This window comes from Adiantum capillus-veneris, chromosome 25 (assembly GCF_014529385.1).
Source record: "Adiantum capillus-veneris isolate H3 chromosome 25, ASM1452938v2, whole genome shotgun sequence".
In the NCBI taxonomy this organism is placed as follows: Eukaryota; Viridiplantae; Streptophyta; class Polypodiopsida; order Polypodiales; family Pteridaceae; genus Adiantum; species Adiantum capillus-veneris.
Genome location: NC_140955.1, coordinates 24,429,887 through 24,443,092, shown reverse-complemented (window position 1 = coordinate 24,443,092; position 13,206 = coordinate 24,429,887). Strand labels below are relative to the sequence as shown.

At 41.9% G+C, this 13,206-nt stretch overlaps 1 protein-coding gene across 1 annotated transcript; it reads right to left on the bottom strand.

Moving 5' to 3' along the window:
- Positions 1-8,227: 8,227 nt before the first annotated feature.
- LOC147424582 (jasmonoyl--L-amino acid synthetase JAR6-like) lies at positions 8,228-11,424 on the bottom strand. Its single transcript, XM_086499611.1, has 4 exons — positions 10,515-11,424; positions 10,305-10,409; positions 9,390-10,213; positions 8,228-9,241 (listed from the first exon to the last, which is right to left on the bottom strand). Exons 1-4 carry the CDS (start codon positions 10,832-10,834, stop codon positions 8,604-8,606), a joined length of 1,887 nt encoding a protein of 628 aa, XP_086355737.1. The 5' UTR covers positions 10,835-11,424; the 3' UTR covers positions 8,228-8,603.
- Between the last annotated feature and the right edge of the window lie 1,782 nt (positions 11,425-13,206).

Genomic DNA, 13,206 nt, shown 5'->3' with positions numbered 1-13,206 from the left:
AAGCAGGAGGACTCTTACATCCTTTAGAGATTCCCAACGGTAAATGGGAAAGTATCTCCATGGATTTTATTGTGGGTTTACCAACCACTATTCAAGGACATGACTCGGTATGGGTGGTCGTAGATCGGTTGACTAAACTTTGTTGGTTTATTCCAACAAAGTCAACCATTAAGACTCCAGGCTTAGCTAAGTTATTTGTGGACAATCTTTACCGGTTGTATGGATTGCCAAGTAACATTGTGAGTGATCGTGATCCCAAGTTTAACAGTCATTTTTGGAGGGTTGTTTTTAAACGATTGGGTACACAACTTAATTTAAGTACGACTGATCACCCTGAAACAGATGGTCAGACGGAACGAGTCAACCAAGTGCTAGAGGATATGTAACGAGCATACATTAGCAAGAAGCAATCACATTGGGAAGATTATCTTCCTATTCTTGAGTTTGCATATAATAGTGCTAAGCATGTTACAAGTGGTTTTAGTCCATTCATGCTTATGTATGGTTTTCAACCTAGATCACCAGTGACGATGGGGTTGGCAACTGAGAAGCTCAAACAGATCAAGGAGTTTCTCCAAGATCATATGGAAATGCTGAGACTTGCTCGTCAAAATGTTCGACAAGCACAGGATCGGTATAAGAAGTATGCTGATGAGAAACGTCAGCAAGTTACCTTCACGGAAGGTGAAGAGGTATTTTTGCGTGTGCCAGAGCATTCAGAAACTTTGAAGACTAGACCGACACCCAAATTATCTCCTCGTTATTGCGGGCCATTCAAGATACTCAAGCGAGTTGGTGATGGGGCCTACAAACTTGAGTTACATGCGCACTCGCGTGTCCATCCGGTATTTCATGTAAGTCGTTTACGTAAACGCTTGCATGGGGACGACAATGTTATCGGCCAGCAGATATTGGTTGATTTCATTGAACCTCCCACTCAACCGCATGAACTTGAACGCATTTTAGATTTTCATGAACTCCGTACTCTTCATCATGTACGTAGTCAAGCTTTAGTCAAGTGGAAAGATCGCCCTGAAGAGGGTGCCACTTGGGGAAACATAAGTGTTCTTAAGAAGAAATTCCCCACTTTTGTTTTCGAGGACGAAAACGCTTCTCCAAGGGGGGAGTAATGTCAGGCCAAGGGCCAAACCAAGGGGTCACGGACTCGGCCAAGGGCCGCCTACCAGTGGGAAGGGGTCCGAAAGGGGCTAGGAGCCTATTAAAGGGAGGCTGGGCGGATGGACCAGGCATGGCAGTCCCTTGGTGCTTACATCCCTAGAGTAATCAAATGCACAATTGTTTAAAATGAACAAAGTTTTTGTCTTATAAGACTCTCTTTTTCTTTATTGTGCACAAATGTTAAGTAATATGCATGCTTAGAATCAAGTTTGCAGAGACGAAGTCTTCCAAACACCAAGTAGAGCTTGTCACTCTACTATGGAAGATTGATAGGACTAATGCGCAGACATGCTTGCGGTAGCTTAGGCTCTCAAGCGCCAAATGGATTAGTCATCCACTCTGGAACAATGTCGTAGGGTAAGATAGGTATCCTCTATCCGCAAGAAAAGGACTAATGAATAGGCTTTTTTTGCTACCCCATAGTCAAGGACGACTATGATTTCAAGAGAGAGGTAATGTCATAATAACTAATATCTAATTCTCCTAAATGATTTTTTCATGTTAAACTGATCATTTAATATTGGGAAGTACCAAGGGAGAAAAAGCTAGAATATTGGTTAAGCTCACATACCGGTCACAATAGGGATCCAAAGGGGGGGCCATCTGCAAAAGAGCAATGTGCAAAAACGGGCTTCAAAGACCTTAAGGTTCAGCCCATTCTGACTTCCAAAATGCTAAGGTTCCAAATTCAAAGGTAATGTGAAATGGTCAAACTCTAGGTAAAATTAGATGCTTATGTGAAAGACCATAAAGTCTCACATATCCCTAGATAGGAGGGGGTGAGCCTTTCTTGTAGGGATGAGAGAGAAACACACACACACACTCTAGCAAGCTCCCATTACACAAAGGGAATAGTGGACACATGTCAGCTCACTAGCCCAATTTCCCCCAAGGTGCATCCAAATCCTATTGGATGGCCATAGAGGTGGACCAATGAGAATTAGGCTAGAGTACATCTAGATTAATTCATTTAAAGACACTTGATAAAAGAACCAATAAAAATTAAGCTCTCTAGAATACTATTGGACAGTCTCCCAAGGGATCCAATGAGCATTCAGCAACCCAATGGCTTGCCTGATTCCTATTGGCCAGAAGACTAAGGGGTCCAATGACAATTTAATTGCATTATTTAATTAACCAGAGCTCTCACAAAAACGGAAAGGGGACACTGTCACAAGGCTATACTTATGCTTCTTAATTATCATTGGCTAAGCTTTGCAAGGTCCAATGAGGTGCCTGCATGAGTAAAAATCAAGAGGGGTCGACCAAGAGAGAGAGGGGGCTGATTTTGGCAAGGCATTATCACACACACACTCACACAGTCTCATGTGTGAAGCAAAGAAGACTCTCTCTCCTTCTCAAGCTTTAATGGAAAGCTCATCATCTACTCCAAGCTTGTGAGAAGGGAGGCCTACACCAACAACTCTTGGCTTTGTGATGCAAATACCAAGAGCCAAGCTCCAATGCATGCTCATCTCCTCTATCATGCTAATTACTAAGCTATGCTAAGCTATTATGAGTGATTATGTGAGGAGATATACTTATTTGGCGTAAGAATACTCCTTCTTCCTCTCAATCTACTCTCATACCCCGCTAGCTCTCACCATCTTCGAAGGTGTATGAGGTCTTGGGTCTGAGACCGTGAGGGAATTGATGTTGTGTTTTATAAGTGTGAGCTAGGTGCTTGAAGCTTCCATCTTCATTGCACCAGCAAGTTATTGAAGGAACACAAAGTATTGTATTGTAAAATGTCTCCCTTGATGGGGGAAACCTATAATACAAAGCCTTTTGGAGGGGGGACCTGCTCCATGTAAATCCGGTCCTCAATTGTTGTCAATATCTCTCTTTTGAAGTGTTGTTCATGCCTTTCTAAGTAAGTGTTATGCGTTTATTTGCTCTCTCCAACCAAGTACTCTTGCTATGCTCATTATAGGAATCTATTCTAATGAAATGCTCACTATGTTTATGCTATTTTCCGCTACACACAAGTTACTAGGCCATTAAATGTTACACTCCCCATTGTGTGTTTGATTATTGTGTTGTGTGCATGATTAGATTAGTATTCAATTAAGACCCGTGCATACATCGCTTTAATCATGACCCCATGAGCTTGGGTGAGCTCATGTTTAGAATGTGTCTACAAGCGTTAGTAGGGAATGCAACAAAGAGCAATGTGTGATTATCATAAGGGTTAGCATGTGTGCGACCACTAATCACATCCATTGGTTCTCTCTGCTTACTATTCTAGATGGCCTCTGATGATCTCTCCACTCTTTCCTTACTCATTACTCTCACACACTCACCCATGTGTGATGCTTCCATGCGCTAGCCGGGTCGCTACCATCCATAGATTGATAATTTTGTTGATTTGTTGGAGCTATTCTACAAGGGAGCCAACATTGATTTTGGTAGTGTCTTAGGTACTTACAACAAGTAAGATTCCATTTTGTATCATTGTTTTACTATCACAAGCAATGTGGTGAGATTTATCCTTCATGGTGGGTCAAGAACACTCCTTTCAGTGTGTCTTGACGTGCCAAGCACAAGTTTCCATTGAAGCTTTCAAACCTATATCATAAGAGTTTTGCAAGGTGGTTGTTTGTGTGCTTCATCCCAAAAGAGCGCAAGGTGGTTGTTGGTGTGCTTCATGCCGAAAGAGTGCACAATGTCAAACAAGCTCACCACAAGAAATGTAGTGAGATTTATCCTTCAAGGTGGGTTAGAAACACTCTTTTCAATGTGTTTGGACATGCCAAGTGCATGTCGCCATTGAAGTTTTCAGACCTATAGCGTAAGAGTTTTGCAAGGTAGTTTTTGGTGCGCTTCATCCAGAAAGAGCGCACAATGCCAAACAACAATTAGATTGAAATGTACTTCATACAACAGGTTTTTGTAGAAGATATCTTGGGACAGAGGGTAAACTAGGCAAGCAAACCACACAATGCAGGTGTGGGCTTGGGAAGGGCCAAGGAAAGGTCCCAAAAACAAAGAAAAGCGGTAAGCACCCCCCCCCCCCCCCCCCCCCCCCAATGAAGAAAGATGCCTATTGTGTCGTTGCCATACGAGCATGATCAAATGTTCGAGAAGGCCACCCATGGGGACACATTGGCATGTCAAGGGGAGAATGCACCCTCTCTACAAGCCAAGCTTTCACAGAAAGAAGCACAAGTAGTAGAGGTCGAGGTTATTATGGCACGATATGAGGCCAAATAAAGGCCTCTTTCAACATTAGCTTCATCAAATAACGGTGTCTTTGGCATTGATGAGCTATTGGCTATGAGTATGATTGCCAAGGTAAATATACCACCATATTTTGTAATGTTTGCAAGCTAGTTTAATATTTTTCATTGAACAAACTACTCATGATTGCCACTAAGCCCTTGTTTTTTAATCACAAGTATTTATATTAAAGGACAAATCAATTTAACAAGTCTCTGTACTTCAGCTTTCACTATATCAATTTGTATATGTTTCAGGACTAATTAATTTGAATTTTTAACAAGTCAAAAGTGCTCAGCATCTATATTTAGGGTTGTAGGAGTAAAGAACTCAGATAGTAAAGAAAAATTTGTTAGAGGCCAAATGACAATTGATAAGTGAGGACTTACCGATAAGAAGAGCCAAAACTTATCAGGGTAGCAATAGGATGAGAGCTCTCTCTTTATCATTACACAATTTAATATTATTGTGGCTCGCTCTCTATTGGGTTAAGCTCACCTCATTCTCCAAGCACACCATCTAAGCTTGTAGGAAGTCCACATACTTGATTGCCAAATCAAATGTGGTTGTTGTGTCACACCTGTGCACACATGATTTGGCAACAAAGTATATGGACTTACTACATGCACAAATGGTGTGCTCAATCAAATAGACATCTCTAAACCATACATTTTTAATGATGTTGAATGATATTCCACATACCATGAAAGCCTTTGTCCAATTTAGGAACAATGTGTGCATGTCTTACTTTTGGAAAGCTACCTGCATGGTTTGCAAGGTGGTGGACCTACTCCTTGCACTGAGCTCACTTGTGTTGATCATGTGCCACTTGACCCAGGGAGCTCCGAACACTTTCTTCTTTGCATTGTCATCTTAGGAAGATGTCCTTTCTCTTTGCACTTCTTTATGTAGGCTACAAAATGAACAACGAAGTAGGCTACTAGTCTACTTAGAGATAAAAAAGAACCAATTCATTAATAATCAAGTAACATTATTTGACAATCCACTATCTATGTCTCTTAGAAGTAAGAGTGTAAGTTCTGAACACCAAGAGACCCTAAAACAAAATTCTACATGAACATGGAGGTAAGAACCAAAGCTTAGATACAACCAAGTTACACTTAAATTCACCAATGACCTTGTCTTCCTTGAGAAGTAAGAGCCATTGGGTCAAACAAAATTAGTGAATCTAAGTAAGATACCATCTATGCTCAATTACAAATAAGAGTATTTGCTCGAAGAAAACTAATCTTGCATGCTCTAACTACAATAGAGCTTACTTGGAGGTAAGAGTATCATCTTATAACAACCAAGAGGTTTGTTCATTGCGTTGCTCTTGTCCACTTGAAAGTAAGAATGAAGGCTCTAAATCGCCAAGAGTTTTCCTCACACCAAATCAATCTTAGAAGTAAAAGAATTGCTCAAACGACCCAAGAGACCAATTATTACATTGTTGTTTAAAAATCTTTCTAAAGACGTTAATTAAATTTCTACCATAATCCAAAAAAGTAACCCCTATTTTCTATATAGTATACTAGTCCCCAAGATTCTAAACCTATAGGATGTGTTAACCTATAAACTTAACATATAACTCAAATGCTTTAATCATTAGTGGGCAAGGGATTGTCATCAATAACAATGCCAATAGTTATTAAGTATCAAAAGAAGATGGAGCTAAAAGAATTCTTTAAAGCTCGTGTATTTTCAATATTATATTTCTTCAAAAACCAAATCTAAAGTATCCTATATTCAAGATACATTTAAGTAGACAATTTAGAAATTATGTTTTAAAAAATCAATTTAATAAAATTTTTTAGTACATCCATATACCTTTCATTGATTGAGTTGACTTTACAGTTTAGAGAAGGTGAGAGATGCTAAAACGGGTAAAATTGATTGTTTTCATACCCATTGAAATCGATCAATAAGATTATCAATCGACAACATATTGATCGATAATTTTATCGATCAATATGTAAGAATGAATACGAGATTTTGTAAAACAATGATGTGGCGGAAAGAATGGTCGTAATCCAGATGGGCAACAATAACAAGCAACCTTTGGGACCCTTAGTGGGCCCCCCTGCCATGAAACTTTTCCTTTGAAAGGTGCTTTGGGGGCGATCCCCAATGGGGTTAAGATTCTCACGAGAGGATTAGGCTCTGATAGATGCTTAGGGTGCGAAGCGGGGCTAGTGAGGATCCCCTTACACTTATTCCATAACTGTCTAGCTACAAGAGGCCTTATGTCACAATCTAAGCAATGCTTTGGTCGATATGTACGCCAAATGTGGTGCTCTTATGAAAGCACAAAAAATTTCTAGATGAGTTGTACGGGAAAATTATGTAAGTGGATATAAAAGACCTAGAAGATCGTGTTTTTTGAGAACGACCTAATATTGGGAGAAAAATGTGGAAAAACCAAGACCTCATAATCTACACACAAATTGTCCGTTTTTTGCTTTTTCTGACAAGTTTGGAAGACTAGGAACTGGCACATCTTCAAAAACAACCACTCAATGGCCAGCTTCAATGAGATCATTCAAGAAAGCAAGAAAGTGATCATTTCCATTGGAAAACACAAGAATGTAGAAGAGTGGAAGCAAGCAATTCAAGCCAGTAGGCCATGCCAATTTTGTTTGAGCTGCCCACAAAATGTAATCATCTAAGTAATTCTCTATTTTAAGGGGGTGCGAAGCTTTGGATCGCATGTTATGACTCCTCAAGGCACCTAATGTGCTTGAGGAAATTGTACATTCCTTTCTAGGTGAGTATAACACATCCGAGTATGGCAAATAAAAACCTCTTTCAAAAAGTTTGGGATAGCTCTCTCACAAACTTTCTTTTCAAGAGTGAAAAATCAAAATTGTTCCTTTGTGTGAGTTTGAAAACTCACCGTTCGAACATTGCCAAAATCAGGGAAATGCAGGCAACGCTTGTTGATGTTTAGGCCTAATTCAATTGTTGGGCGATTCAAACGGGGATGCAAATTGAGGCTGGAAAATGATGGTGAATGGAGGGGTGTTAATGACTCCTCCATCCCCTTCTCTCTCTCTCTCTCTCTCTCTCTCTCTCTCACACACACACACACACACATACATACAATAGTACAATTGTATGGAAAGCTAGCAAAGATGGACAGGGTTGTGGAGTACATGATAAAGATGTGTCAAAATACCTTCTTACAATTGCCTCATTTTAACATCCTTTAGAGTTGGGATTAGTGTTGCTTTCCTACATAATTTTTGTTTTAAAACTTCAACATTTCATGATAGCAAAATGAAGAAGCCAGGGATTCCAAGGAGCTCACTTATTTGTGTTCATATATATTTTTCTCGGTTCTTTTCTGGTCTACATAGGGCCTTAGCAAAGCGTTGAACCCTTGGGAGCAATTGTGAACCGTTGGATAAAGCTCATCGATTAGTGCCGCATGGCAAGTTAATGAGGACAAACTTTTTGTTTTTTCCTATTTATTGTAAGAGAGGCCTTAACTTAAGCATTGTCTTTTGTATACCTGAGCAATTATAATTATGAGATAGTTGACATTTGTACTCCTATTTCTAGGAAGAGGGGAGGGTTTGCACACACCCTTTCTCATCCTCTTATGTAGGCCACTGTGACTTTTCACCTTGTTGAAATGAGAAAACCAGAAAAGGACCTAAACCTTAACTTGCTGCGTTAGCAAACCAATTAAAAAAGCCTTAAGGTGGCACTCTCTTAGGCAGGCAGATATTTTGGTTGAATAACAAATAGCCATCACCCTTTGAAACAGCATAATTTTTTCTTCCTCACATTAAAAGTATAAGCATCAGTAAAAAGCTAAGAGAGATTTGCCCAAATTTGAAGATTTTGTGAGTAAATTATTTCAAAGGAAAATTTCCTTTTGAATTTCAAATGTTAACTTTCAACAATGTTAGTGGGTGGGTGAGACTACATCTGACCCAAAATTTCCAGCTGATATGCTTCAAATTTGGAGCATCCGAAAGGGTGGGAAAGAAAAGAGTATAAACAAGCCAACTTCATCACAACAATGAGCACCTTGTTTTGCTCATTGCAAAGCCACAAAGAGATGACACATCGTGGTATCGGTGCTCGGTCGCCTGTATGCACTCACACTTTGGCAGCATCTTGAACATGCAAGCATTTGCACTCATTGTGAAATGAGAGCAAAAATACCCTTGATTTCTCCATTTCCATGCTTGATTTCAAAGGTAAGCCCCACTGCGGACGGAGAGCACTACTCTGCTTGTCAGTATGTCAAGCACCTCTTGAGATGGAATGCAGCGGGGCGTCTTATATTGTGCGATTGCACCAATGCCACGCTTCAGATATCTGTCTAATAGGAATCGAAATGTACCCGGCTCAACAACACGCAATTCCAATGCTCCGATGGTCTTTATCTTCCTGGAACCCACATATCCAGGATCCACAAAAGCAAGATCCATGGCAGTGGCACATTCCCTTAATGCACTTTCCTGATACAAAGCTTGTTCTTTGCTGATTATTGCAGCATCGGAATCATCATCGTTTGTTGGCGGCATGGCCGTTTCTTGGTTGGCCAGTTTGCAATTGCTTCTTCTACTGAGCTCCCAGAACAGTACATAGTGTCCAGGCGTGCTCGACAAATCGGCAAAGCTAGTGAAATCGACTAGCTCTGCATTTGCATCATGTCTCTTAAGCTCTTCCAATGCCTCGTTCACCGCAATCTGCAAGTCCTTTTCTGTGTTTTTGTCTATGTGCACAGTCAGCAACACGTTTCGCCGACAAACATAAGCCAGTTGTGGGGATGCATTGAAGAAGCTGGTCACTCTGACGACATCGCCTAGCTTGTAGCGATACAAGCCTGCAAAAGAAACAATTATCTCTTGATGAGTCCCAATGGAAGATCATTACACATCATGGTATAAAGCATACTAAACCAAGTTAGAAGACATGAGCATTGGGCTTCCTAGATTATTTGAAATGTTATCTTGAGGGAATGAAGTTCTTACCTCCATAGGTTGTCAATAGAACCTCATATTCACGGCCGACCTCCACCTCTGTGAGCCCGACAGGATTGGCCTCCTCCCCTGCCTCCATTTCTTGTTGTATGCTTGATAAACTACTTCTCGGCGGCAATGGGATAAACTCGAAATAAGCAAAACTGGGCACCACAGTGAAGGTTACGTCTCGTGGTTCAGCTTTGGGATTAGCATTCACCCCAACCCATGACTCTGTCGCTCCATAATCAGCACTAACAAGAGGTAGCGTTCCGGCATAGTGTTGCAAGCGGTTGAGGTAGGGCTCCATGGACCCAGTCATGATAGAGTAGATGTACTTGCAATTAGGCCAAATTGCAGGGATTACACCAGCCCAGCCTTCAAGAGCACAACACTTGGCAGCAATAATGTCTGCGTGCTTGGGATCCGGCCTCAGCATGAGCTTGGACATAGCTGCCCTCAAGGCTGGGTCAGTGATCCAGCTATTGAGCTTGCCGTGGCGAATATCCTCACAAAGGTTGGCCCATTCGAGCTCGAATGTGCGAAAGGCCTCAACAAAAGTGTATGCAAAAGTGGCTGTCATAAATTCAAGCTCTTCCCAACAGAGGAGAGCACACAGCAAGTGGCAATACATGGCTTGCCTGTTGTCTGAATGCCGAACCACCTCATCTGGGCTGCAAGCGCGCACGCTAGCCAACTTCTGCTTCTGCTTGAACTCTTTGCTTCGAAAGAGATGCGTCGTGGCGGTTCCAGAGGGAAGCCCACCTTTGGTTGTGGACAATTTTCCAGAGAAAACAAGCTCCAGAAACATACCTCCAGCCCTTGTTGGAAAGGCTCTGTAATGACACATAAATCCTAGTAAGCTCATGCTAAAAACTTGCAAATCATTGGTTAGCAATGCAAGACCCATAATAAGCATAAACTTACCGGCTTCTGTATGCTGCGGCGATCTTGCCCAGGCGGCCAGAGGCTTCTAGAATCTCTTTGTAGAGCACAAGGTACTTTTGCTGACCATCAGAAGTGGTCCCAGAGCTGAAAGGAGGGAATGCATTGAATTAAGACTCAATAAATGCACACATGATCAAGGGAGTTCTTGCTTGCTACAAACAAACGCACAATGAAAATCTGAATAATTACCTCAAAGACAGGGTTTCAATGGGGTCTGCTGTCAGAATCGGAGAGCGATCGCCCTCAGCGATTCTATCGAAGTATGGCTTCAGATCAGAATGGGTAACAATAGGTACTCTCTGTTTGAAGGCTTGGACATCTGTGTGGCCCTCGAGGCCGCACCTCTCATGCAAATACTCTGTGTGCGCATTGCGGCGCAATATTTCTGTGAGCACGTTGGTTTGCACTGCCGCAGCGTTCTTTGTTTCTTCGACGAAGTCGGCGATGGTGGAGTCAATGGCAGTGCGGGCGGAGCTGGAGATGGGGTTGTTGTCTGCAGCAGCAGGCATGATAGGGGGAATGAGAAGTCCGGCAGGTGTGTGTGTGTGTGTGTGTGTGTGTGTGTGTGTGAGAGAGAGAGAGAGAGGTGTAGATGGAAAGAGCCTAGAGGAGGAGACCCAAGATGTGTGTGTAGAGGGGTGCGAATATATATGTGTGTGTTTCGAAAAGGGGAGGGGTACAATGCTTGTGGGTTGTAACCTGTGATGCTTTCCTTTGAACGTGTGTGTGTGAGAGAGATGGGAAAAGAGAGAGAGAGAGAGAGAGAGAGAGAGAGAGTGCTGTGCGTGCTTGGAGTGTGAGGAATGGAAAGAATGAGGAATCTAATGTCCTATTTGGTACTGAGCGGGGGGATATAAATACTGGTGGGTTGAGTGGGGGCGCGGAAATGGAAGAAAGGGTCAAGCGACTTCAGCCCACTGCGAGTCTGCGTCGCTGCGAAGACATTTTAGAGAGAGAGAGAGAGAGAGAGAGAGAGTGTTAGAGAGAGAGAAGGGAGCTCTCAGCTGACCTGTGCGCTGCGCGAGTGGCAGAGATGATTGGATTTGACGAATATGCCACCCGCCCCCAACACAAGCCCGTTCCAACCAAACAAAAGAAGCCCGGGACTACGGAGTACCTGAAGGCTGAAACTATAAAGCCGCCTTACGGAGCACGCCAAGGCACGCACCTCACAGGGTGACAGGACGACCGAGCGCCCCTCTCCCTCACCCAAAATATTACCCGCAAAGTCGTCGGTCAACTTTCCACTCTCAAGACTCAAATGTATTGTGAAATCCACAACAGCACACAAGAAGAGCAAGAATTTTTCCCCGTCCTTGAAGCAATCCCAAGAGACCTCAAAGGTAAGAAAGGAATTTCAACTTTGCATCCTCTTTTCTTTCCTTGCATCTTCGAACTTTCGTACATTCTCGCCAAGGGTTGCGTGAGCTTCATATGTGATTGTATGTGTGCGTGAATAAGAACAGAAAAACCCGCGTTGTAGATTTTCGATCCCATTTCTTTCTTGAGTATCAAGTACACGCATCAATCTCCCTCTCTCTCTCTCTCTGTGTGTGTGGGGGGGGGCCAACACAAAGTTGCACCTTTGCTCCTAAAGATGTGCATCCCAAAACTTGTCTATATATTTTTGGATAGATTCTTTCTTGTCTAGTTGATGGCTTCATCATGCAGTGAGCACATCATGTTGTGCCTCATCATTAAAAAAATTATTCACGATTGCAACTCTACATTCCTTCCAAGTTTTTGACTCTGTATCTTGAGTCTCATGCTAGGCCACCATTGTCTTTAGCAACATGGTGAAGTTTTTGTTGCTCCATAAATTGCTCGCCTCCATACACACCATCAAATTGTTGGTAGGACCACTCTTTCTTTTTTTTTTCAATTGTGACTGCGTTTCTTTGTGCTAGACTCTCATTAGATGGTGCATGATGGTGCCAAGAGAGCTCAAACCACTAGTAGCATCTTGAGCAATAATTGCAAGGTTAGATTTAGAGTTTTGAGGTTGTAAGTGTCGTCAAAATGCCAACAATTGATGGATGCGTTGCAAATAAGAGTTTGGCAATTTCGTCTTCGTTCACTTTCTCCACAATTCTAGTTTGATTGTAGTAACATTTATTCTCCTATTTTATATGTGGCTCTCTCTCTCTCTCTCTCTCTCTCTCTCTCTCTCTCTCTCTCTCTCTCTCTCTCAGTTTATTTATATTCACTCTTCCTCCCTTGTATAGTCAAGTTTGTAAAGTGTGTGTGTGTGTGTGTTAAATTGGTAGGACACACAACATGGAACATAGATGTGGCATATTGCTATGACATTTTGCAGAGACTAGTTGAAGTTGCAAGGTCTTCAACATTGCTCAAGTTTAGAATAATAAGAGAGACATGTAGTCAACAGAGAGATGTAATTTAGGTAGACTCTCTCTCTCTCTCTCTCTCTCTCTCTCTCTCTCTCTCTCTCTCTCTCTCTCTCTCTCGTATAGTCAAGTTTGTAAAGTGTGTGTGTGTGTGTGTGTGTGTGTGTGTGTGTGTGTGTGAATAAGAAGAGGAAAATGGTATAACCTTTCTATCACCCAAGTGTGGTAGATTGGTTATGCCATTTCCCTCTTGACTAACAAGTCTTGAGTTCAACTCTTGTCGGATAGATCTTTGAGGTCTCTTGGGATAGTTTCCCACGACGTTAAAAAAACTCTCTCTCTCTCTCTCTCTCTCTCTCTCTCTCTCTCTCTCTCTCTCTCTAGTTCAATACAAAATTGTCACTTTGCATCCTCAGATTTGTCTATAATTTTTTTTGATAGATTCTCCCTTGTTTAGCTTAAAAATTTGTCATGGGGTGAGGACATTTTGTTTTGCCTAGTCATCAAAGAATTGCTTCGTGATTGCAACTCAA

Bases quoted from the DNA above. Each gene is read 5' to 3' on its own strand.
- LOC147424582 (XM_086499611.1), bottom strand. From the start codon at position 10,834: ATGCCTGCTGCTGCAGACAACAACCCCATCTCCAGCTCCGCCCGCACT. The intron at 10,214-10,304 runs GTAAGTTTATGC...GTGTCATTACAG, and splicing joins GCCGCAGCATACAGAAGCCG to AGCCTTTCCAACAAGGGCTG. The intron at 9,242-9,389 runs GTAAGAACTTCA...TTTCTTTTGCAG, and splicing joins TCTATTGACAACCTATGGAG to GCTTGTATCGCTACAAGCTA.